The sequence below is a fragment of the Brachyhypopomus gauderio genome, chromosome 19, assembly GCF_052324685.1.
Source record: "Brachyhypopomus gauderio isolate BG-103 chromosome 19, BGAUD_0.2, whole genome shotgun sequence".
Taxonomy (NCBI): domain Eukaryota; kingdom Metazoa; phylum Chordata; class Actinopteri; order Gymnotiformes; family Hypopomidae; genus Brachyhypopomus; species Brachyhypopomus gauderio.
Window position 1 is genome coordinate 12,867,334 of NC_135229.1, and position 23,732 is coordinate 12,891,065.

A 23,732-nucleotide genomic window follows, 5' to 3' on the forward strand; every position below is an offset into this window, starting at 1 on the left:
TAAGCGCCCTAAGCATACTCCAGTGTTATTGGTCAGACGAATGAGCAGGAAGCGTTGGGTTCGTGTAGCCTATGAGCGTCGCAACGCTCACTTTCCTGTTTTCTTATTGGATGAAATCCTGTCATTCAAAACGCGTTCTGCACTCTGAATGGCGGCTTCAAACGTCCTTCAAAACGACAAGAAAACGCAGGTCTACGCGATAGGGGAGAGGCGCTTGTCATGGAGTAGCTAGGACGGCTGAATAGACTCGCCAATTTACCTCGGTGTGTTTTGACGCAGATTAACTTAAATAACGTCGAGGTTGATGGTTTTTTTTATGCGTTTTGTCACCATTTGGGGGACGATACTATATACTGAAAGCGAAGGAGGTTTAAGGAAGAGAAGGAACGACATGGAAAGAGGCGCAGTGTTTATTTTGTGCGGAGCGCTCCAGCGTTTTAGTTTGTTTTTGTTTGGCCAGGTTGTTGTTACTTACTGATGCACGTCAAACGTTTCTGTTACATCTGCATTTATTTCTCATGGGCAGGACTTTGTAACTGTGTTCTGCAGTAGCAAGTAACATTGCAGTATTTGTAAGTTTTTAAAGTTCAGATGTAGCTGGTGGGCGGTGGAAACTTTTGCATCTGTTGCGAGATCGTGGTAATTTCTGTGTATTCATGGACCTCGTGGAGGGGTGATGCGTGGTGAAGTGGAATGGGTCTGAGTGAGACCGACCGAGCCCGCAGAACTTCAGGTCCGAGACAGACGGTCAGGTGAGACACTGGACCACACGCACTAAAGTTTAGTTTACACAACTACATCCACACTTCCAGATATGAAGACTAAACTTAAGCTTGACTAAACTCAAGCTTACTTGATCAAACCTATCAGATGTAACACTAATAATAGTCACTGCATGGAAGTTCAGAGGTCAGCACCACATGGGATCACCTCTAAAGTCCTCTTTTCTAAGCTGATTTACCATAATGATCATTTATTTAACACATTTTCTGTTTTGCCGAATTGCAGGTTCATGCCTGGCCGTGTTAACCTACTGTACAATACTTCATTCCTTACTACTAATAACAGGCTTTACTCTAACACCTTAGGTAAACCCTCTTAATGTTTTTCACCTGTGGGAAAAAAATCTTTGCATGCACCAGCTAAATATGCCCGCTAGAATTTCAGAAATGCTTTTCCTCCAAATAGCTGAAGACCTCACAGGCTTTATTTCAAATCTGAGGAATGCCAAGCATGTTTGTGTTCATGCCTTTTGGCTGTGGAAGACGAGCAGCGTAGCCCGGTCTGGTAACTCAGAAATACCTGTGGCCTTACGTATGCGGCTGGAGGTGGTCTGGGTATTGACCCGGTTGTTTCTCAGTCTCCTGTTTAGACTCCTGTGCGGTTTGATCGGATGTTGGAGACTAGTGGGTGACTATTTCCCTCTGAATGTTTAAATGTGACAGCCGTTGTTATCATAGGGGCATCCACATTGCTGGACCATTCCCAGTCTCCAAATGCAGTGTGACATTTAGATTAGTCGGAAGATAACTTTATTACACGCTCATGAAGTAACCTTTAAAGTACTGTACCATGACCTGTGTGTAAATACACTGAGGCAGAATTTTACCGCCGTGCAAAATTTAGCATAGCTGTCATGTTGTCGTTGCTTATCTGGTGTGGGGTTTGTCTTCACCCCCTTTTCTGCTGTGAACATGACTGCAAAGACCTTTGTCAGCACAGGCTGGTAGCATTGTTGTGCAAAAGCAGATAAGACCTGCTGAACCAAATAGCTGATGCTTAGACTGAGAGCAAATTTAAAATTGTAGTGATTCACTCTTTTGTTAGTCACTTTATTTTCTACAGAAAGAACGTCATGGTGATCTCACTAGGGCTGTCTACTGAAATTGTCATTTGAATTTGAGTCACTGGTTGCAAATTGAGTCGGATTTCCTGTTTCTTGCTAAATGTTTTCAGCGCTGATGTAGTACAGGCAGCAATGACAGCTATGCAAAAAGTGACTTCACAGGCTTTGTAATCAGGTTCCGTGTTTCTCTTGGCTTTCAGCTCATTACCAACCAGATCTCCTTTTTTTGTGTATAGGAAATTTATCTTCTACAGTAAACAAAGAAATGCACACCTAAGCAGTATAAAACCACAAATGTAAATCTCTAAAAAATTTTATTCATTCAGACTTTTGTAGACCAAGTTCAGACATTTGGCTGCCAGTGTTTGAACTCTGATCACCGTCTCTGTCTCTGTTGGCCACCCCTGATCACCGTCACCGTCTCTGTCTCTGTTAGCCACTCCTGCAGCCGAGTCCCTGTTCCCTAGATGGGGGCTTTTGGAGCCCGTGTATGCGGTGGTCACATATGCCAGGGGCCTCCTCCAGTCCGTGTAAATTACGAGCTGCACGTTGGTGATTTATCATTGTTGTCAGGGAAAACCAGATGCTGAGAATGTTAGGTTAACAGCTATGTTGGGCCTTTACAAAGTGGCTGTTGACCGGGGTGCGGTGCCCGTATGCCTGAGGGAGAAGCCTGAATTTAGACGCTGGTGAAGCCACACATTATGGCCAGGGTTTTTTCTTTTATTTTTATTTTGAGGCATTAAAGTGGAATGTCGAGCGTGGTACATCGTCCCCTATGTGTTCACCATATTTTCTGAGTGAATAAGGGGTAATGGCAGAGCTATTTGGAGTGGTTTGCATTTTCACAGTGAGGTGGGAAAGATTTGGCCGGCCGTAGCCGAGGTTACAGATTCTCCTCTATTAAAGCTTCTCCAGATCCTGGCTGCCACTGTAGCCTTGGGTTATTTTGGGGTTTTTTTTTTAGCACGGAAGGGTGAGAGTGTTTCAGACAGGCAGGTGCGACACGGTGGGAATGCTAACTGTCAGTCAAGACATTTCCATTCTTGATGCGTGACGGAAATTTATATTCATGGTTACACAATGACAGCAGTGTCTCTCTGGATGCCTCCAAAATAAATATTTCTGGGAGTGTGAAGCTGTGTGTAGATATTCCTGCTTCCAAGTCACCTTGCATCTTGGCATACATGTGGAGTTAAAGATGGCTGAAACCGAGCCGCAAACACAGTGTGAGGAAAAGGTCCGTTCTTATAGATCCGGGACTTGACCCTGTGAGTCTCGGTTTGCATTTGACGTCAATAAGCGTGATCAGAGTTTAATGTCGCCATGTGCTTTGATCAGCTTCCACGAACCAGCGGACAATCCCTACTACAATTGTTGAATTCACCAGAAAGGGGTTTTGGAATGCACGTAATAAGTTAAAACCTTGAGAAAGGATTAATGTGTCTCTGCTAAAATGAAAACAATAAAGGGCACTTTTTTATTGCAACATTTTGTAAGCAGACCCCATTTTGTTTTTACCATGCTTTGTAGTACAGCCCAATGAGCTCAGCAGACTTTCATGGCTTGCGCTGCAACAAAGAATACTGCAAACAGCTGATGATTTATTAACAAGCCAATTATTTAAATCACCTCTGACTAATTTAAATAATTTATGCGCATCTCTTCTTGCATCCCAGGTCTGCCGAGAAGAGTCCTACCCCAGAAAATGTCCGTTAAGGAGTGCTCTGCCATATTAGTCGTGCAGCAGTAGCGATGGAGAGGAGCAAGCGTAACTCCATCGCCGGCTTCCCTACGCGGCCCGATCGACTGGAGGACCTGGATGGCGGAGGGGGCGGGGTTGAGACCGGCCCCGCCCCACTGGACAGAGTGTGCCCCTCCTCCTATCGTGCCCTCATCAGTGCCTTCTCCTGCCTGACACGCCTTGATGACTTCATATGCGAACGGATCGGCTCCGGCTTCTTCTCAGAGGTCTACAAGGTAAAAAAAAAAACAAAAAAAGCTTTAAAAATTATACCAGTAGAGATATGAATTTCATGTCTGGTCCTATCCCACAGAAGAGCTAGTAGCACATGCTGCTATTAATGTTTATGCTGGCTGTGATAGAAAGGTGTCATAACAGGTGCTGTATATGACCGGGGCACTGTTTCCGTACGCCTGAGGGAGAAGCCTCAATCCTGAGGCCAGTTCTAACCCTTGTCCACTGCTGAAAGCCCCTATAGTGAGGAGCATGGAGGACGACACGGGGAAGAAATGGCACCAGGATGCATTATGGGAAGGATGCAAACCAGCAAAAGTGGTGTCATGCTCTGGGCAAACCTTGGGTCAAGGCATTCATGAGGATATTACTTTGACATCTACATAGAAATTGTTGCAGACCTTGTTTACGATTGTTCATGAATTTCTTGAGAAGCTTGAGAGGTCAAGTTATTGACCTGGCCTCCAAATTCCCCAGATCTCATTCTAACCAAACATCTGTGGGTTATGCTGGAAGAACAAGTCTACCCCACCCCGCAACTTACAGGACTTACAGGAGTTGCACTTATAGTCTCGATGCTAGATCCTACAGGACATATTTAGAGGTTTTATGGAGTGCACGCTTCAACGAGATAAAGCAATCTTGGAAAAGGATCAGATGTTGTTCTGTGGCGTCCAGATCTCTGAATACTAATTCCAACTTGGTACATCTTTGGAGTGATATTTCCAAGATGTAATGTAGATTTATCAGAGATGTATGTATGTATCAGAGACAGACAGGCCTTAATTGTTTCAATACCAGATGTTGGTCAGTGAGTGTATCTAGTAAAACCATCATGCCTGACCTAGAGATGGCCTGACCTGTAGACTGGGACTAAATTTCTGGAGGTCAATTGAGAGGTCCGTCTAGGTGATCGTGGGCTTGTATGTTTCTACCTCGGTGAAGCAGGTACCAACTGGGATGAACCGTGAGGTATATACAGATGTCAAGCCAGAGATGTACCGCACGGTGTACGATGGGTATCGAGGCTTTTGGTCATCTCAAGCCCCTTTCATGTTTTCAGTGGTTAGACGTTGTTTTCTCAATATATATGTGAGTGAGGAAGTAGAGAAGGATGACTGTTCTGGGAGGATCTCCACTGTCAAGAGTCCTGATGGACCAGAACTTCTCCAAGCCCTTTTGAAGTTCTTCTTTCACTGTGTACGTGCTTGTGGCTGGCGTGCATGTGTTTGCATGTAACTTGTGACGGACGCTTTAGCCCAACGTGGTGGGGAGGGGTTGGGGGGGTGGGGCTATCCTGACTGGAGTGGCATCTGACCCCACAGACTGGTGCATTTTCACCACCACTTATGTTGACGTGTCCACTGCAGCTTGACAAGACCAGATCCGACTTGCTGTACGTCGCGAGGTGTCTTATTCGCCGGTGCAGTGCGTGCTGTAGCGTTGCGCGTGAAGAACGGGTTTGGGCCTTAGAAAAGCGTGACGAGCCATGCTATATTTTCCCAAGCTTGGTTACTTGCTTATACCTTTAACAATGGAATGCATGGTCTCCACAACCTGCTATTGTTCAACACATGGATTCCAAGTATACTGACTGTTTCTGTTTATGAAAGATGATCTCTCAAACGAGGTAGAAGTAGCTATACCATTAAAGGAAAAAAAACACAAACAAAAGAATAAATTCCTTTTTGTGCAGACCTCAAAATAAAGGGGATTTGTTTCGTGTTTTTTGATCACAATATATGGGTGCAATGGTTTCGTAACAGGTTCTCAGTAAGGATGCGTGTGGTGGAGGTCGCGTCTACGTTTGTGTCTGCGCCGGCTGCTTCTGCTCTAGGTGGGCTGAAACAAGTGTGTGTGAGTGAGTGAGTATGTGGGCATGTGTCCAGGTACGTGCAAGCATGAGGTTGTGATGGCCATCTGCCACCAGTCCTCCTCACGCGCTAACCTTGGTATCCGGGCGGGAGCTTTTAACCCCAGGCTACGGTGCGTCGTCAGAGGAATCGGCATCTTTTTCGAGAGAGGAGAGGCTTTTCTTGCGAAGCCAGATGCCGCTACATAAACCAGTGCGGTTGCAGAGGTCAGGACTCGAAGGAAGTGAACTTTTAACCTCTCCAGGCTGCCCTGGAAGCAATCAACTTTGCATTGCTGAGAATAGCAGTTTTGCAAATACCTGTCCTAACCAGCTCGGGGAATATTTAGGGGATGACAGGAAGTGGCACTGAACACAGGTGACCGGTGTTGGCATGTGACGTTCTCAGTCACCTGCTATTGGCTAAAGCTACCTGACCACGATGCTCAGGACATTGGACTACAACCCAGACCCACGCACTACTGCAGCTACAAAGCTCAGTCGCTCTGAATACATGGGCGACTGATAAATTAGTTTTGCTCTGGTATGCTATCTCAGCAAGTTGTGAGAGGGCGTGCGTTTCGGAATCTCCTGCTCATCAATCGAGGAGATGATTAACCAGAGACGTAACCATAACCTAACCAAAATCTAACCATTCATCTAAGAGCAAAAGTTTATTGTTTCTTCTCTGTGTATTTCCTTCCACTGAACCTGATGGTTATTTTCATCACCAGCGGTAGTGGTCAACACACATCAACACTGCTAGAAGTATCATCTTCCCCTCGTGTTCTGGGTTTATACCGTGGCTACGGGACGTCAGTAGATGTGCTGCAGTGTAGCTCGGTGTATTTTATTTTTTTTGTCACTCTGTCATAGAAGCTTCCTGTGGTTTGATTTTTCTCAACATATTTTTGTCCATCATAAACAGGCGCATGCGAAGAGGAAGTTCAGAAGTGCGTCTGCAGCCAATCAGCCAAGCTGGGGGCGTGGCTTCACAATCAGGATGAAGCCATTTAACTGGTTACATGGTGCCACTACAGGAACTAACGTGTGGGTGTGTGTGGGTGTGTGTTACAGGTGCGTCACCGAGCCTCGGACCAGGTGATGGCCCTGAAGATGAATAAGCTCAGCAGTAACCGGGCCAACATGTTACGAGAAGTCCAGCTCATGAACAGGCTCTCTCATCCCAACATCCTCAGGTCCGCACGGCACTGTACATGCACGTACACATGTACACACACACACACACATGTTCACACACACACACATACACATGTACACACACACATACACATATGCATGTACACACACATACAGAATGGTCCATCAGAGCAGTGCTAGCAGTGCCTCTCAGATTGAACTGTTGGTTAATGTGTACGTGTGATGCAGATATAAATTATACATCTCGCAGCTTATGGTTTGGTTTTATTTGAGGTTTGATGGTACATTAGAAATTTATGAGGCTTGATGGTACATTAGAAATTGCCCCATTGAAGCAGATTTGTGCCAAAGTAGTTGTTTTGGTGAGAAGTTTTGGAGAGTTTCTAGAAGACTCTAGATTTGAGTGTTCACTGTGGTTTAATCAGGGTCGAGCGGCGAGTCTTCATACAGCGGTTCGTTTCGGCTGGTGGAGCTCACCAAAGATAGCGTTCTTAAAACGGAAGGAGTGTCTATCCTAGCCAGGCTGGGTAGATGACCTCAAGTTCCTGGCTTTAATATAACCCCCCCCCCCCCCCTCCAAATCTAGAATGGACAGAAGTTAAACATAACCCATACCATCCACACCCCCCCCCCCCCCCCCCCCCCCCCTTAAAATAAGGTGCTCCACTGTTTTCCGAGCTTCTCAGAGCGTGCAGCTGGAGAACATGTCTACCTCGTAAAGCACGGAGCTTTATGTGTGCACGTTTTGTCTATAAATGGGTCTCCGGTTCAAACGTGGATCCTTTTTGGCTGCCCTGGCCTCTCTATTTTTGCGATGCCAAGCTGACTGTCGCACAACAGAATGTCTGCGGGAGGGAGGGAGGGAGGGAGAGAGAGAGAGAGAGAGGGCGGGCTCTGTGGGGAGGATTTCTTTTTTTCCTCCTCTACAATAACACGGTTGTTAGGTCCTGCTGCCTGGGGGAGGTGCCTCGCGTTAACGACCATTCTAAGGGGATCTTTGTTTAAAAAAAAAAAAACGACGAAGACGGCAATAAATGTCGGACTTTAAGTTTATTGAGCCATAACTATCCGAAGTCCCCCCTCCCAGACGGGGTTGCATGCACAAACTCGCGTGCAGGATTTCTGGCGGCGGGATATGCAGCAACTGTAGCCTTCACATCGCTAGCGCGTGCTAAAGCGGCCCTGCACGTGCGTGAGGACGCACCCGCCCTGCACCCACAGGGGGGGCATTCAGCTGGAATGTGTCATCATAAAGGCTGCAGGCTATAAAGAAAAAAAGCATTTAAAAACTTTCCTCCTTGTTGGTTGCCTTTGTTTAATATGATGTTGATATGTCAGAAACATTTTATTTATAGCCCCCCCCCTCCCCCAGTGTTCACTTTGTTTTAAATCTGTGTATCAAACACGCTCGCGCCTCATGTCAACAGGAGATGTCATGAGCTATGGGCCACCCTAACGCATATAGCTGCTTCAGTTAGGTTTATAAACGGTAGTTCTTCCAGATGGCACGCTGTGTGTGAGACGAACCCCCCCCCCCCACTCACACACTCACACACACCCCTCCGCGCGCTAATAGCGGGGCGCTAGCGAGCCGCGCGCCTGAGCCGTCCCCATACGCACCTGGCGTCCTCGCGGCCCATCTGCGTTCTTCCACACACGTCCCTCTCGGGAGGTTCGTCGGCGACCGAGGAGGCTCGCGACTGTAGTGTTGGTAGCGAGCCGTTAACACCCCTAGCTGTCAGAAGAGCTGAAAGAGACGGTACAGGAACGCACACCGCAATCCCAGCAATCTCATAAATCTCAGACGCTGCGTTCTAATTGTCAGTGACAAATTACAGGAAACACTCCAATCTGGAGCGAATCGCTCATCCTGTTTTGTTTTTGGTTGTTCGATTCTTTGTTTAAATGAAGCCGTGGCATTAATTGAGTGCTTCCGATTCTACCCAGGTAGAGCGCCGGGTGTCGGGAGGATTTCTTGAGGGAAAATATGCATGTGGTGCTCGTGCCGCGATTTTGACGGAGTTGTTTGTTTGTTTGTTTCTGCCCTGCAGGTTCAGGGGTGTCTGTGTGCAGGAAGGACAGCTCCATGCTCTCACAGAGGTAAGCTGAGCCTCGAGGCAGGCACAGACATGCCCCCCCCCACCCCCCAACACACACACACACACACACCTTCATGATGTCAAATCCTGTGAGCGTCTTTAATTCACCCAGACTGCCCTGTTTTGACATTCTAAGCGGTAACCAACATGATTGTCGTAACTGAAGCCCTCTGAGTCAAACGTGGTTGTCTGTAAGCGTTTCAGAGCAGCAAGGCCCTGGCTGTGACTGCCGTCCGACTGCACACGTGAAGACTAGCAGTTAAACAGGAGAGCAGCTCTGCTGTGTGATGCTAAAGGAGGGAGAGCTAATTAAAAGTTAGCTGTGTGTGTGTGTGTGTGTGTGGGCAGGTCGGGTGGGAGGTTATATCTGTAGATGAATGTGAGTAGTATGTTTGGACGGTAGTGCCCACGCTTAGTAGAAAACACAAGAATGTAATCACCTAACCTTCAAACATGCGTGTCTGCACATGCCCTTAAAGTGAAGGTTTCTGGGAGAAAAAAAGCTGGAATACACAAGGTTGTGTCTAAAAACAAGGGAGGTGGCTCCTCGGTGTTCCCCGGAGCTTTGGGGGCATGTTGAGATGGCAGGTCTTTTGTCAGCGTTCGCAGGACAGTAATCAAAACACCAAGCAGCACGGCTCACGTCTGACTGCTTCTCCAAACCGCTGCAGAACCAGACCGGTTTGCTCAAAGTAAAGGGAGAAGTGTTCTGTGAGAAAGCAATAATGTGTGTTATCCCCCAGACACATCGGGGATAACATGTGGGCCCGTCTCTCATCTACGGGCCCACATGTAGGTAACCCCATGAGTGTGGGTATTGTCCAAATAGATAAGCTTGTCCTATTGATTAGTATTGATCGGGTTGTCAGGGGACTGATTGAGTGGTTGCCTTCGATGTGCTGTCGTGCGTTTTATCAAAAGGCCTATGGAACCGTTGCGTCACGCATTATCGGGACGTGCTCCTGTGCAAACTGGACTCTCGGGTAAACAGGTCGAGTAATGGACACCACCCTGTGTGTGACTTCGTCCTGTAACCTAGACGCCACATCCAGACCTCCAGCTCACCACTGACCAACCGGAGGCCTGTTATCACTTAAACCCAATACTGCAGCGGCAACCGACACCTGGACTTTCTCTGTTAACGAGATGACCCGGGGCGTGGCCCAGAGTCAGGAGGACCGTCGGTCAAGCAAACACCAGCACCGCCACTCACACTGATGTGCACTGTGACCTCTGCCCCACATTGTCTGCCCAATGCATATTATCAAAACGGCGTATTAGTGCAATTACAATCCCAAGTAATCCTTCTTTCTATCTGGGGATTATATTATTCCAAGCAAGGTGGCAATTGGTTTCTTTTTTATTGTGTGAAAATTTTTACTTTCTATTATAAAGATTGGATATGTGCACATGAAAAAATAACACTTGTAGGACTTTGCCCTTCAGAAGCTTTTGGAAAAACATTTAAAGGAAATTACCATTTAAGTCTTAGCAGAAATGGGATCGTAAAAAGCAGCTGATTTGCATATGGGCTCCTCTGTAGCTAGCAGTAAACCTGCTCTCATTCAGTCCGTTCTAAGAGAGGTAAAAGTTTGCCATTTAAAATATTTAAATGATTTCATATTATTTTATAATATGAAATCTATCATTTCCTATTCAAAATATTGCAGGGAATTGTTTTGTTTCACTTTTGAGTGCGAAGATTCACGTGATTGTTCCTGTATGTATGAATATTAATTTATTTAATATCATTCTGTGTAAAATTGTTTAACAGGTTTTGGTCTTTTGGTCTGCATAATAATGAGCTTCCTAAACTCTGTTCACGTCACCCCAAGCACAGTCCAAATAGCTTCAAGCTTCGTGTTCTACCCAAAGGATTGGCTCTATATAGAGCGGTACGTGGACATTCGTTGGTAACCTAATCACCTTTAGTGGGCAGGCTGTAATCGCAGCTTTGGTTGTAGACGTCTCATGAGTTTGGGGGGGTTAGAAGGACAGGAGGTAGACAGAAGCTGCAGACACACTTCCCAGGAATTTGTGGGGCATGGAACTGGTTCTCTGGTGTTGGGACTGGCTGGGTGGGGCTGTGAGGGCGTGGCTGTACACACACACCTGCATTTACCTGAATGGATTTATTTACAACTTCACGCTTTATTTACAACTAATAATTTATTTATTTTATATATATATATATATATATATATATATATATATATATATATATATATATATATATATATATATATATTACACATACACACATTATATTTATATATAATGTGTGTATAATGTATGTGTATGTGTGTATATCAATATCCTATTGATCTAAGAATAAAAACAGATAAAAACCAAATGGGTTTAACTGCATTACCTCTGGTTGTGGTTGACCCTAGAGAGTCTGCATGTCTTGGTGATTCCTTAATGTTCGTTGGGACCACTAAATGGTTTATAGGTTGGCCGTGTTTGGACCACCTGTCTTGTGATTGAAGTAAACAGGGCAGAAATAGACAAGCCCCAAAGAGACGGTTAGCTTGTATATTTAGCCTCAGATAGATTGGCGGTCTGTCAGGCGTGGGAGAAACGGCATATACAGGAGAACCTGTATTCTCCCACTTATAACCTGCATCAGTCTTCTTTCTCCTTCTTTACCACGTAGACGTATTTCACCCTCGGCTGGAGATCCATCCGACGGATGCTGATGAAGCGTTAAAGTGCTTGGTTTGGCGCTCGTGATGTAACCCAACACCCAGCGATTAAGTAACACGTGGCTCTTTGAAAGCCATCAGCGTGCGAGAGACGCTTGGATAAAAAGATTTCCGTGCGGTCGGCGGCCTCTAGTTGTTCCTGAGTTTCGTCGTCTGCATTCAGCCAGCCTGATGGGAGTGGCTTTGTGCGGCACAAAAGGGGAGGAGCCTGGCATCTGCTCGGGCCCTGTCTGAAAAGGGGAGGGGCCTGGCAGAAAAGCAGCATGTCAAACAGTAGAAAAAAAGACATTTGGGGTAAATGAAAGGTAGGCATCATCTTGAGGCCTATTTTCCTTGTTTAGATTAGATTAGATAAAATTCATTAGATTAGGGTGGTGGTGGCAGAGGCTGGCCTGGCACAGTTTTTGTCTCAACACTTGCGATGGAAAGCCAGAGCCATCCTCTGACAGTCTCTATGTGGGGGGAGGAGCAGGTAACCAAGACGACGACCTTCATTTGGCGCCCAAACAAAACTCTCCCTGAAGATAAGCAAGAATGTAGATTTAGCGTGAAGGCTGTCCAGTTTGAGCACTGGGAAAACTCCCCTGAAGGCAAGCGTTCTCCCAACTAATCCAACTCCGTCTGTAGAGCTGTGAGCCTCTCCATGATCGAATCAGCAGAAACCCAAGTCATCAATAGATATACGTCCTGAGTGTCTTCCAGGGAGAGAGGCGCGAGACACAAACCACTCCACGTCGCCCGCAAGTCAAGCACGTATCCAGCTGAGAACGTTCGGTCTGGACACGTGGGTTTTTAGTCTGTTTCAAACTTCTTGTTTGAAATTCGACGATCAACGTCAGTCTGCTGAGATGAGACAGAGAAGGTCAATCAGAGTGTAGGAGCGAGATATGGTGTAACCACCTCTCATAAATAGGAGAAAACTTTGAGACTCACCCTGAGACTGGGTCTCATCCTGCCTTGTATGCACGAGTGTGTCTCGGTGCGAAGATTAGCATCATTGTGCCATCCTATTTCCACACCTTACACAGCAAACGTTACAGAAGTGGAGGATGGGGAAACGTCTCACGAAACGGTGCTATTTATGGTCAGAACCTAGTCGAGAAAACCCAAGAAATTAATCTCCTCTTACCACGGAGTCACGGACATAGTTGAGTTTTTTACTAGTGTTAATTTTTGTAGAAGTGAGAGTTTGTGAGAATTTGAGCACATTTTTCAGGGTGAGGAAACCCGGGAAGCTGCCGGGCCTTTGGCCTTTTGGCTAGCGGCACAGTGAAAACTAGGGTAACATACAATAGGCCTGCTGAATGTCAACAGATGCTTCATTTAGTTTTTATTGCTAGTTATTGCTGGATATACAAGTGTGAATGTGTGATTGTGAATCGTTTTACTTCGGAGAAAAATGCAGAGTAGGATTAAGGCTAACGTAGTCTCCGTGGTGACAGGCACTGGGGGGGGTGATAACACCCACGATGGAAAGTGGCTCCAGCAGATCCCGGGAATGATGTCGGGTTTCTGATTTGCGCGTAGCAGCGTTCTGTGATCTCAGAATCAGCCTCAGTAAGCCAAACTTAATTTCCCTGAGCAATAAAGACCTATATATCTACTAAGGCCAGTGTGGTCATTTACCAGTATGTTGTCCAGCGCTGGGGCCTAGTTCTGTTTCCCACACACGTGCAACACTGTGGGTTACGTGCAGGCAGTTTGCTATATCTGGATGGATGAAGCAGCCAGGTTGTGTGTGTGTGTGTGTGTGTGTGTGTGTGTGTGTGTGTGTGTGTGTGTGTGTGTGTGTGTGTGTGTGTGTGTGTGTGTGTGTGTGTGTGTGTGTGTGTGTGTGAGTGTGTGGTGCCTGGTTGGGACACATTTGCTGGGTTCAGCTAAAGGAGTGGCCATGCTGAAAGGAAAACTTTAAAATCCCTGAGTGGTATCGCACCGATATCACGTCAGTATCACGTCAGTATCGCACCGATATCACGTCGGTATCACTCCAGCCTCCATCCCTCTGCAGATGCATCTTCCCCAACCTGTTGCAACACTTCCACATCAAAGCATATGCAGATTTGCGCTTTGTTCCGCGTCCTTGTGAAGATTTACCTCACCTCTAATGATATAATTACCTGTCCATCATACACCAGGGATTTAAAGTGTACCGTTACATATTAGTCCAAATGTTTCCTGTACTGGCTCTACGCCTCCAAATACACGTTTACCAGAAAATGGTTTTCCACTATAAAATATTCATGGTTTTTCTTTAATTTATGCATTCATGAACTGTTTAATACTTAATTGTGAACAGTGTCTCTTTGCGATCATTACTCTGTTTGGTCTGCATTTGACATCCACGCTTGGGTTTCTTGCAGTACATTAATGGTGGTAACTTGGAACAGCTGTTGGACAGTAACCAGTATCTGAGCTGGCCCACACGACTCAAACTGGCCCTGGAGATCGCCATGGGCCTGGCGTACCTGCACTCCAAGGGCATCTTTCACCGGGACCTCACCTCCAAGGTAACCATGCTAATGCCCACGCAGATGTATACTGAACACGCGCTCGTTTTAGCTCTTAGCGGCAGTGGCCGGCTTTACCATTAAGTTGGTGCAGTGGTAATCAACCAGATCTCTTGTGCTATTGCTATTATAGAAACCACATGCTATCACTCCTAGCGGTGAAGTGTGGGGTCTGTTAGCATTTAGCGGCTTGCGCATGCGGTATGTTTTCTGGGGCCCTGGACGAAGAACACTGCCAGTCTCTTTCATTTTCATATTGTCTTTCGCATTCATCAAAACAAAAAGACAAAAGTTTGCCAAAATGCCCCAAGCTTTTCAAGGTGCTCAAACCGAAACCAAAACTGGATGGAGTTCTTATACCGTGTTCTTCAGATGAGTCTGATGGCTCCCTCGTCTAGGAAGGTCCCCGTCCAAAGTGTACAGCAGCGCCGGCGACTTTTCCCTGGTGGCCGCGGGGCAATGTTCCCCTCGCTCCAGGATGGGAGTTGGAGATTCCCGGGGCCCGACCGCAGCCCGTGTGGACGGGCCCTTAACGCTCGATGCATCAGCTGCTCCACTGTTCTTCTCCTCCTGGTTTATACTGCGGATGTGCCCCTTGCTGCCGGCTCCTCTGGGCACCGTAACCATTTTAATCAGCCTGGTTATAATCTACACCGTATGCAGCCAGTTTACCAACAGATCAGAGCAGTTGAGCTAAATGAGTCCAGGTCCTCAGTAGTCAGTGTGCATGTAGTAACCCAGTGGCTCCGGAGACTTCCATCTCAGAGAGAGAGAGAGAGGCATAAATTCTGGGTTTATGGAGTCCAGCAGGGTTGTCCCAGCAGTCAGTTAATTGAAGTCATAAATGTACCAGGATTTTTTTTTTTTAAGAATTTATTAATTTTGTGTGTGTGTGTGTGTGTGTGTATTTGCAGAACTGCCTGATCAAATCGGATGAAAACGGTTACACGGCAGTCGTCGGGGACTTTGGCCTGGCAGAGAAGATCCCCAGTGATGAGTGAGTGCAGCAGCAAGGGCCCAGAGCAAGGGCCACTCTACTCACACTAATCCCCTCCTGGAGGCCCCAGAGCAAGGGCCACTCTACTCACACTAATCCCCTCCTGGAGGCCCCAGAGCACGGGCCACTCTACTCACACTAATCCCCTCCTGGAGGCCCCAGAGCACGGGCCACTCTACTCACACTAATCCCCTCCTGGAGGCCCCAGAGCACGGGCCACTCTACTTACACTAATCCCCTCCTGGAGGCCCCAGAGCACGGGCCACTCTACTCACACTAATCCCCTCCTGGAGGCCCCAGAGCACGGGCCACTCTACTCACACTAATCCCCTCCTGGAGGCCCCAGAGCAAGGGCCACTCTACTCACACTAATCCCCTCCTGGAGGCCCCAGAGCAAGGGCCACTCTACTCACACTAATCCCCCTCCTGTTCTAAATCAGTAGGAGAGGTTTCCCATTCAAATGCTTCCAGAGTTTGGGGCTAATATTATCCTGTATCCATGTTACTGACCCCTAGATAAGTTAACCCAAGTGAATTCAACATGCGTTTGGTCTGTACCGTGTAATCAAGGATCCGCACCGTAAGTGCAGATGGAGATGTTTGTGTCTGTAAGGAGTCTGATGTTTTAGAGGAGCTTCCTGAAGCTCTCTGGATGGTCACATAACACGGCGGCGGGAACACGGCCAATGAGAGGAGTGGACGTGTTCCTGTACGTCCAGGGCAGGTGGGGCTCGTAGGTGGTCTTCTGGTTTGGCAGGAACATCTAGGAACATCAGGAACTCATCAGAGAGCTAATAATACCCAAGCAGCCAAAGGAAGTCTGACACTGCCCCCCCGTCACCTGCCTTGTCCTCACTTCCTTCCATCCACCCAATCAAAGGCCCCCGCCGTAACGGCCACGCCCACATAGGCCATAACACTATTTGCTACATAAGATTATTTGAAGAGCCGACTGACTGGGCCCTCGGTAAGGTTTCTAACGACAGACGTGCGTTGCAGTCGGGGCGTGTGCGTTGCAGACGGGGCGTGTGCGTTGCATCCACCCTTACAAGTCTGTGTTCAGTTCAGTAGTAAAATATCAGGTAATCACACGGTCTTGCAGAAATTAAGAAGTGCGAACTATGATGCTGTGAGATTAGATGTGTTTACGGAAAGTGTGCACATAAGCTCAGGATGTTTGGTTTTACCCAAATGTAAATACATTCTTTGTGTGTGTGTGTGTGTGTGTGTGTGTCTGTGTGTGTGTAGTGCTGATGGGGAGAAATTGGCTGTAGTAGGTTCTCCGTTCTGGATGGCTCCAGAGGTCCTGAGAGACGAACCGTATAATGAGAAGGTGAGCAGAACTCCGCCCATTCTCTGCTGTCAGTCTCACGGACACGAGCGCCACAACACACGATCACTTCTCCGTCTTTGTCCCCAGGCCGACGTATTCTCGTACGGCATCATCTTGTGCGAGATCATCGCCAGGATCCAGGCCGATCCAGACTACCTGCCACGCACGGAGGTGACTCGCGCTCTTCCGTTCTCACGAATCGCGTTCCAGCTCACGCGTGACATGTGCAGCGCCGCGGCGTTTCCCCCCGTAGCTAGCGCAAAAGTGTCTTGTTTGAGCTTGGACGCGAGTCCACATCGGGTTACGCTTCCTGGCAGACGTTAACAGATCTTCTGTCTGCTGGCAGAATTTCGGGCTGGATTACCACGCGTTCCAGCACATGGTGGGAGACTGTCCTTCCGACTTCCTGCAGCTGGCCATCAACTGTTGTAATGTAAGTCTCGCCGCTGTGTGTGTGTGTGTGTCTGTGTGTGTGTGTGTGTGTGTGTCACTGGTATGTCTCGGATTTCTGAAAAACTGGTCTGGCATATACATAAGCATTAAATCAGGCAAGAAAACAAGCATATCAGTATTTCCATGTTCATAAAATAAAAAAAAAGATTTGCATGGGAACATCACTGTTATTCTTGTACAGTGTGTTTTGGGATTCTGTAGAAGTCAAATTTGTACTGGCGTTGGTCTTTTTTCAATTTTCACACATCTGTGTCGACACAGGTGCCCGCATAGTTAACAGTGGGCGAAGGACTGCGTGCGTTATCCAGTCAAACCATTAGCCAATATTAGCATTTCCGTTTGCATGGTTTCAGATGGACCCAAAGCTCCGCCCTTCGTTCGGAGACATAGTGAAGAGGCTGGAAGACATTCAGCGCCGCCTGAAAGCTGAGGAGGCGGAGAGAGAGAGGCTCCACCCCCCAGCGGAGACGGAGAAGAAGACCGTCCCCAAAGGTGTGCGCGGCCGGCCCGTTGACCTTTTCATTAATGCCAATGCAACCCAACAGGAATCCGTCAGCAAAACGATATCCACAAAAATTGCACAAAGGGAAAAAAAAAACTTGTATTTGTCATGTTTTTCGGAACAAAGCGTTTTACTCAACAGTGAAGCAGGGTTGTATGGTGAGGTTTGCTCGTCGGCATTTGGTTAACGGAACGAGCCACATTCCGTTGCCTCTCCTGGTTAAGTATGTTAAGTATATTTTACATACCCATGAAATTAAAACATCTTCATTTCACGGTGACCCAGTTTTATCAGAATAAAAAGCATATGTGTACCAAGGGCACGCAGCTATGGGTGCTGCGATATATTGGTATTGATGATAACCGTGATATTGAAATATTGATATCACGTTTATACACGTACAATAATTTTGTAATTAGTCCAGTGCCAGATACTAATGCAGGAAGAGAAGAGGAACTAAAGAGGAAGAGACAGAGGAGTTTGACTGCTGAAGTTATATTATTTAGGGTCAGGGCTGGGGTTTAGCGTTCTCCACAGGTCAACAAACACGTTATTATACATGAATGTTAAACATATAAACATATATTAACTAGACAAGTATCAGTCTGTAAAGCTACGATACAATCTTACCAACTAATCCCTGAATCATATGTAACGGTGAACGAGAGCACTGTAAAACATGCAGAACCCCACCCCGTCCCGCCCCCGATGGCCCCGCCCCCACCCGGCCAGCCCTGCCTGCCACAGATGGTTGGCCCGCCCTAACGCCCTAAAGGAGCTGGCGCTCGGTGTGCGCTAGCGTGTAGGCTCCTCTTACGCACTCCGGTTTATAGCCCCGTTCTCCTGTTTCGATTGCCGCTTCAGCGTGGTCAGGGCACGAATAGGGAGACGAAGAAACACAGAAAGAGAAACAAGCACCATGCTCATCATCACCTCATTCATCATCCCATCAGTTCTGGTCTGTTCCAACACAGGAAGGTTTTGTGGCATGAGTAGTCTGGGTTGTGTCATTAGCAAACCTCTGTCTGGCGCTGGTCTGTGCTTTATCATCTCGAGTACATTTCAGCAATACCACAGTGTTATTTTTATCAAAGAGCTGAAATGCTTTAAAGGACCCCTGGGGTTCTACGCCAATTAAACCGAAGTATGTACTTGTGGTACTACTGCCTTTTGGGCTTTTATGAAATGCACCCCATGGCGCCATCTGGTGGTGGACTACAGATTGCAATTAAGCATATTGGTGAGCATCATATCTGTCTCTTTGTTCAACCCTGCAGGTGAGAAGTTCCAGGGGGTAAAGAGGTTGAACCCCCTGGTCCTCCAGGATGATAAGATCCCGCCAAAGTCGCCCCGCCCACGCCACAGCATCTGGCTCTCACGCAGCCAGTCGGACATTTTCTCCCGCAAGCCCGGCCGCAAGATCAACTCCCAGGATCCGTACTACAACGCCGGGGGGCAGGAGGGCTCGCGGGGCGGGCCCAAGATCAACCCATTCAGCGCCAGGGAGGATCTGAAGGGCGGCAAAATCAAGTTCTTCGACGTGCCCAGCAAGTCCGTCTTCTCGCTCATGTTCGACCTGCGCTCGCCGCGAGGCAGCGCGAGCGCTCACCAGAACCAACCCAACGCCGGCAGCGGAACCGCGGGGGCCGCCTCTTCGCCACCCTGGCCCGAGCTCTGGCAGCTGCCCGGACGACACTGCCACTCCCTGCCCGTCTCGCCCCAGCCGGTCCTGTCCGAGGTGTTTCGCGCCGGCCGTGGTGAGGCGGGTCCGGCCGGGGGGGACGCCCAAGCCAAGCCGCTCTCCGGCTGGGCCAGGAAGTATGCCGTAACGGAGATCCCACCCTACCGGCCGAGGGCGGAGCGGGAGACGGCGGGGGCGGAGTCTGATGAGGGGACTGAGTCCGGGGAGGGGCCGAAAGAGAGCTGGCCGTCTCGAACCTGCGCAGAGACGGAGGCAGAGGCCATGGACTGCTCTAGCAGCAGAGGAAGTCCTATACACGACGGCAAGGAACAGAACCCGAGCACGGGCCAAGCGCAGAATGCTAACAGGGAGCGCTCCTACGTCTGCGAGGACATGGAAGCCCAAGACCAGGAGGATATGCTGAGCTTGTGCTCCCCGACCAATAGAAACCCGTTCACTCTGAACATGGCCGGCGAGCCACAGGAGTTCCGCCCCATCGTCCTGTCCAAGTCGCCGGACGTCTTGTCTCGCTGTGACATCTGAGACGAGACGTGTACACGGAGAGACCCGCTTCCCAACAGCTGGGAATGGTGGGATTAGCTTAAACAGATGCCTGCACAGTTTCCACGATGTATTTAATTAATAGACTTCAAAGATGTACATTTTCTTTTGTTCATTAGAGAAACCCTCCTAACTTAAACACACATGGGCTTTCAGGCTGAAAGGAAGTGTGTGGTATGACGCGATCCAGACTGTTACCTAACAGACCATCAGGAGCTCACAGAGGGGAGATTAAATAAACTAAAATTACATGGGGCTAATGGATTATCAGTCTACAAATTTGTATGAATGTACACCATTTAACACCCTCACAAGCACAAGTCTTTTGAAATTAAACACTTTATTAGAATTTGACAGAACCACAAACTCCTGGTTTAAATATATAAATAAAATTAATTTTATTTATATAAAATTGCATACTTGGAAAATGGTACAGTAGATGATTTTTAATGTGTGCCTTCAAAGGTTATTGCTACAAGCTCTGCATCATAATAGAATTAATTTTGCACTGTATGGATGTAGTACCAATTGGCACACCTGATAGCTGGGCGAAGGCACATTCCATACCCACGGTTCATTTCTCTTGCACCCCTCGAGGTTGAGCGATTTTTTGATGGTTTGTGGATGGAGTTGGAGGCTTCAGTGTGTGACTGAATTAGCAGCTGGATCCTTTCACACTGTGACCTCTGACCTTCTGAATGCTCCGTGTGTGTGTAACTACTTAAAACATGTAAATTGCACTTGAATTGAGAACTTAGGGGTTAAACTCTCATCTTTTGTCACTACATTTCTATGCAACAAATGTAACTGAAGCAGAATACTTTTATAGAGAGGATCTATTTTGATATTTATAAGATTTTACTATGTCTTACTTCCCTGCTGGTCATCGATGTGTAAAAGCATATATTAATAGTTTGATAAACAGATTTATGTAAATAACATATGTGCCAGTTCTTGACCTTAATGTTATTTCTCAACCTGGATGTTTTCTCCTTGTGTTGGTTTGTAATTGAAAGTTGTATATTTCTACCAAAGATCAGGACGTTTACTATTCACATGGCTTCAGATTTATAAAATGTACAAGTGCATGTATGAGTTCATATGTTTAAAAAATAATAAATTTAAGGATGTACTTCAAGTTTGGCCGTGTTTAATTATTTGCTCTGGGCACGTTCGTTCTCATGGGATTGAGTTCTCCAAGCAAATTTGTTAAACAAATGTTGAATGCTTTATTATGCCACTGCACGCAGCAAGTGATAAAGTAGTAAATATGATTTATAACGAATAAGAAACAGTACTGAACGGAAAGAGGCTGTGCTACACAGTGTCATCTCTGACAGAAGTGTTGTCAGAGGATCTTTTGCCCCAGACGAGCTCCATCTTACGGGTGTGAGCCTTAGAAGACCTGGAGAACGTGCTCTTCACCACGTGTAGCGGGACAGACTTCCCGCTCAGGTACAGTTTGTTCTGACAGCCATGGAGCCCAGTATGTGTACCGGGCTCCTGATTCAGAACGCCGGCGAACGCAAAAACATAACCGGTCATGAAGGCGTCAAAGCCGGCCCTATGGGTCCCTCCTTCCACCTTCCCGTCCTTGACTGTGGTCAGGACTTTCTCTGAAGCGTGTTGAGCGTCAACGCCCGGGTCAGCAGTCTCGACCTGTGCCGGAGAAGCTCCGCCTCTGTTCTCCTCGCCGTGCGCCTCGCCGGGGTCACCGGGGCGAGGGGCCTCCGTCTCGTTCCCCCCAGGTTGTTGATGCTGGATCGCAGCTGCAGAGGTTTCTGAGGTGGCCGTTTCTTCACCCAGAACCGAGTCCCCCTCCTCTCTGTCTAGGTGAGCCCTCTTGTCTTGAGGCGAGCCGCCCACCTCGTCCTGCGTGGTTTTCCTCTTCTGCCTGCGCTTCCTCTTTTTTCTCTTGTCCTCTTTATTCCTCTCATCCTGCTGGATGATGAGGTCTGTGTCGTGTGACATGGGGCACCGTGATCCGCTGGGACACCATCCGTAAGCCTACCCAAGCAATTGAACACACAACACCCTTCAGGATACAAGATGGCGAACAAAACCACCACACTTTTAAACGACCAGAAACGTAGAATGAATCAGCGTTTTATGGCAGCAGAACCCGACCACTGCCTCCACCGTACGATCCGCTGTTTGTGCTGACGGGCCAGCTGAGCAGAACTCACAGAGAACTGAACACAGATGTTCTGGCCGCCATCGTTGCTGTGGCTCTCCAAGCAAGGCCTGTAGTCCACGTAGTCCTGCAGGTGTCCGGAGTAATGGCAAAACTCCAAGAACAAATGAGGTCCCTCCGCACCCGTCTCAATGGACCGGGCGTTGTCCAGTTTGCTGAAAGAGGAACACATGCACACGTATGGTGTCCGACATGCTCTTATGCACAGCCACAAAGTTATCACTATGACGGGGACTCAAACCCATGACCCTGGTGCTGCTAGCATCGTGCGCTACAAACCCATGACCCACACCTTCTGTCAGGTGGCTAAAGACATTCTTGGTAAACGTACCACTTCTTGTAAGCGTACTCCAGGTAGGACGCGGTGAAGCGCAGTTCGTACTCCACGGTGTACTTAGTGTCGTAAATGCCGGCGGGGAACATCTCGGACAGGTCCGCCGTGAACGTGCCCAGCTTCTCGGGCAGGTGGGCGTAGAAGCACTGATACAGGAACGCCATGTCAATCAGGCCGTTGTGAACCACCAGTGGCTTCTTGGCCCTCAGCAGCTCCACGAACAAGGTGCGCACATTCAGCCCATGGACTTCTCCTCCCTAACAGCAGAGGGAAACATCCGATATGAAAGCTGTACGACTCTTTTTGGGATACTGCAACGCTCAAAACCTGCACAAAACCGAATAAGAAAAGATGAGGAACCGTGTTTCTTTAAAAGATACTTACCTTATCATTGCCCTTGTTGTAGGGAACACCTTGAGCATACTGCTTGTTGAAATCAAAGCCATGTTGTACAAGGAACTGTACTGACTGAGGTTCAATGATGTACTCCTCTGCGCACAATAGTGTCAGGTTGTAAACTTGAACCAAGTATGTTCTTTCGGCCTAAACAAAGAATTAGAAATCAAACTTTAAAAGCAATTACTACATATCTCACATTTATATAATATATTCATAACACTTACTTTTTCATCAAGTCTTTTATAACAAGCAATCCCCAGGGAAAGAACGGAGCGTGTGCGAGCGGCATGGCATATGGCTTTATATCGATCTTCAATTGACCTTCAAAGACACAAGCGCAAAATATTTTCTGTGCCTAGAATGATTAGTCAATTTTACTATGTAATACACTGAATTAAAAGCAGTGAGTATTTGCCATATGTGCTTAAATATCTAGAATGTTCACTAACTACATACATTTCTGCTTGGACAGCTTAGTAAAACAAAATCTGCATTCACTCATTTTTGCAGAACTAATATGCATCGCATGTTTAAGTCACTGCTTTAATAAGCAGGTCAAATATTTGTTAAATACTCACTCTGCAAGAAGAGCCTTCCTTGCACCAAGACCGCTCAACTCCTATAAGACCAAAGGAATAATAATTATAATAATTAAGTGTTTAGTGCAGGAACATTGATTTATTGGGTGTATATTCCCCAGTGTGACCCTCACCGTGTCCAGGGCGATGAAGCAGGAGGTTTTAAAGGCCAGCACCATCGCGGGCCACAACTCCTTCAGATTATTAGACTGCACGTCCACTACAGGCACCACTGTAGGGCTCATTTTACCTTTACTTCGGACTTTTATTTTATATTTTCAAATACTAAAGCATCTATATTCATATATTTATAAAAGACGAGGCGACCGTTGGCGCGTCGCGCGGCGGTTTCTGGCGCGTGAGGTTTGTGTTCCTTTTTTTTCAAACTTTCTTCGCTTCCGCGTGGCTCTGAAAATTAACGGACCGTTTGTGCCGCCTACAATATTTATTTGAAAATATAGTCGTTTAAGGTGGGGGAAAGCGGGTATATTTGCGAGACTAATGTTAACTGTGATTAATCGCCTGACTGTGGAGCTTCTATAAACTTCAAAT

General features: G+C 47.3%; 2 protein-coding genes across 2 annotated transcripts; one reads left to right on the plus strand and one right to left on the minus strand.

Moving 5' to 3' along the window:
- The first annotated feature begins 182 nt into the window (after positions 1–182).
- tesk2 (testis associated actin remodelling kinase 2) lies at positions 183–20,813 on the plus strand. The gene is made up of 11 exons (XM_076980930.1): positions 183–752; positions 3,526–3,826; positions 6,754–6,875; positions 8,889–8,937; positions 14,002–14,148; positions 15,063–15,145; positions 16,394–16,478; positions 16,566–16,649; positions 16,825–16,911; positions 17,285–17,423; positions 18,711–20,813. Exons 2-11 carry the CDS (start codon positions 3,602–3,604, stop codon positions 19,655–19,657), a joined length of 1,968 nt encoding a protein of 655 aa, XP_076837045.1. The 5' UTR covers positions 183–752; positions 3,526–3,601; the 3' UTR covers positions 19,658–20,813.
- toe1 (target of EGR1, exonuclease) lies at positions 20,783–23,448 on the minus strand. The gene is made up of 7 exons (XM_076980931.1): positions 23,315–23,448; positions 23,181–23,221; positions 22,827–22,923; positions 22,588–22,746; positions 22,201–22,460; positions 21,862–22,024; positions 20,783–21,682 (listed from the first exon to the last, which is right to left on the minus strand). The coding sequence occupies exons 1-7, from the start codon at positions 23,423–23,425 to the stop codon at positions 20,993–20,995; spliced, it is 1,521 nt and encodes a 506-aa protein (XP_076837046.1). The 5' UTR covers positions 23,426–23,448; the 3' UTR covers positions 20,783–20,992.
- Positions 23,449–23,732: the final 284 nt, after the last annotated feature.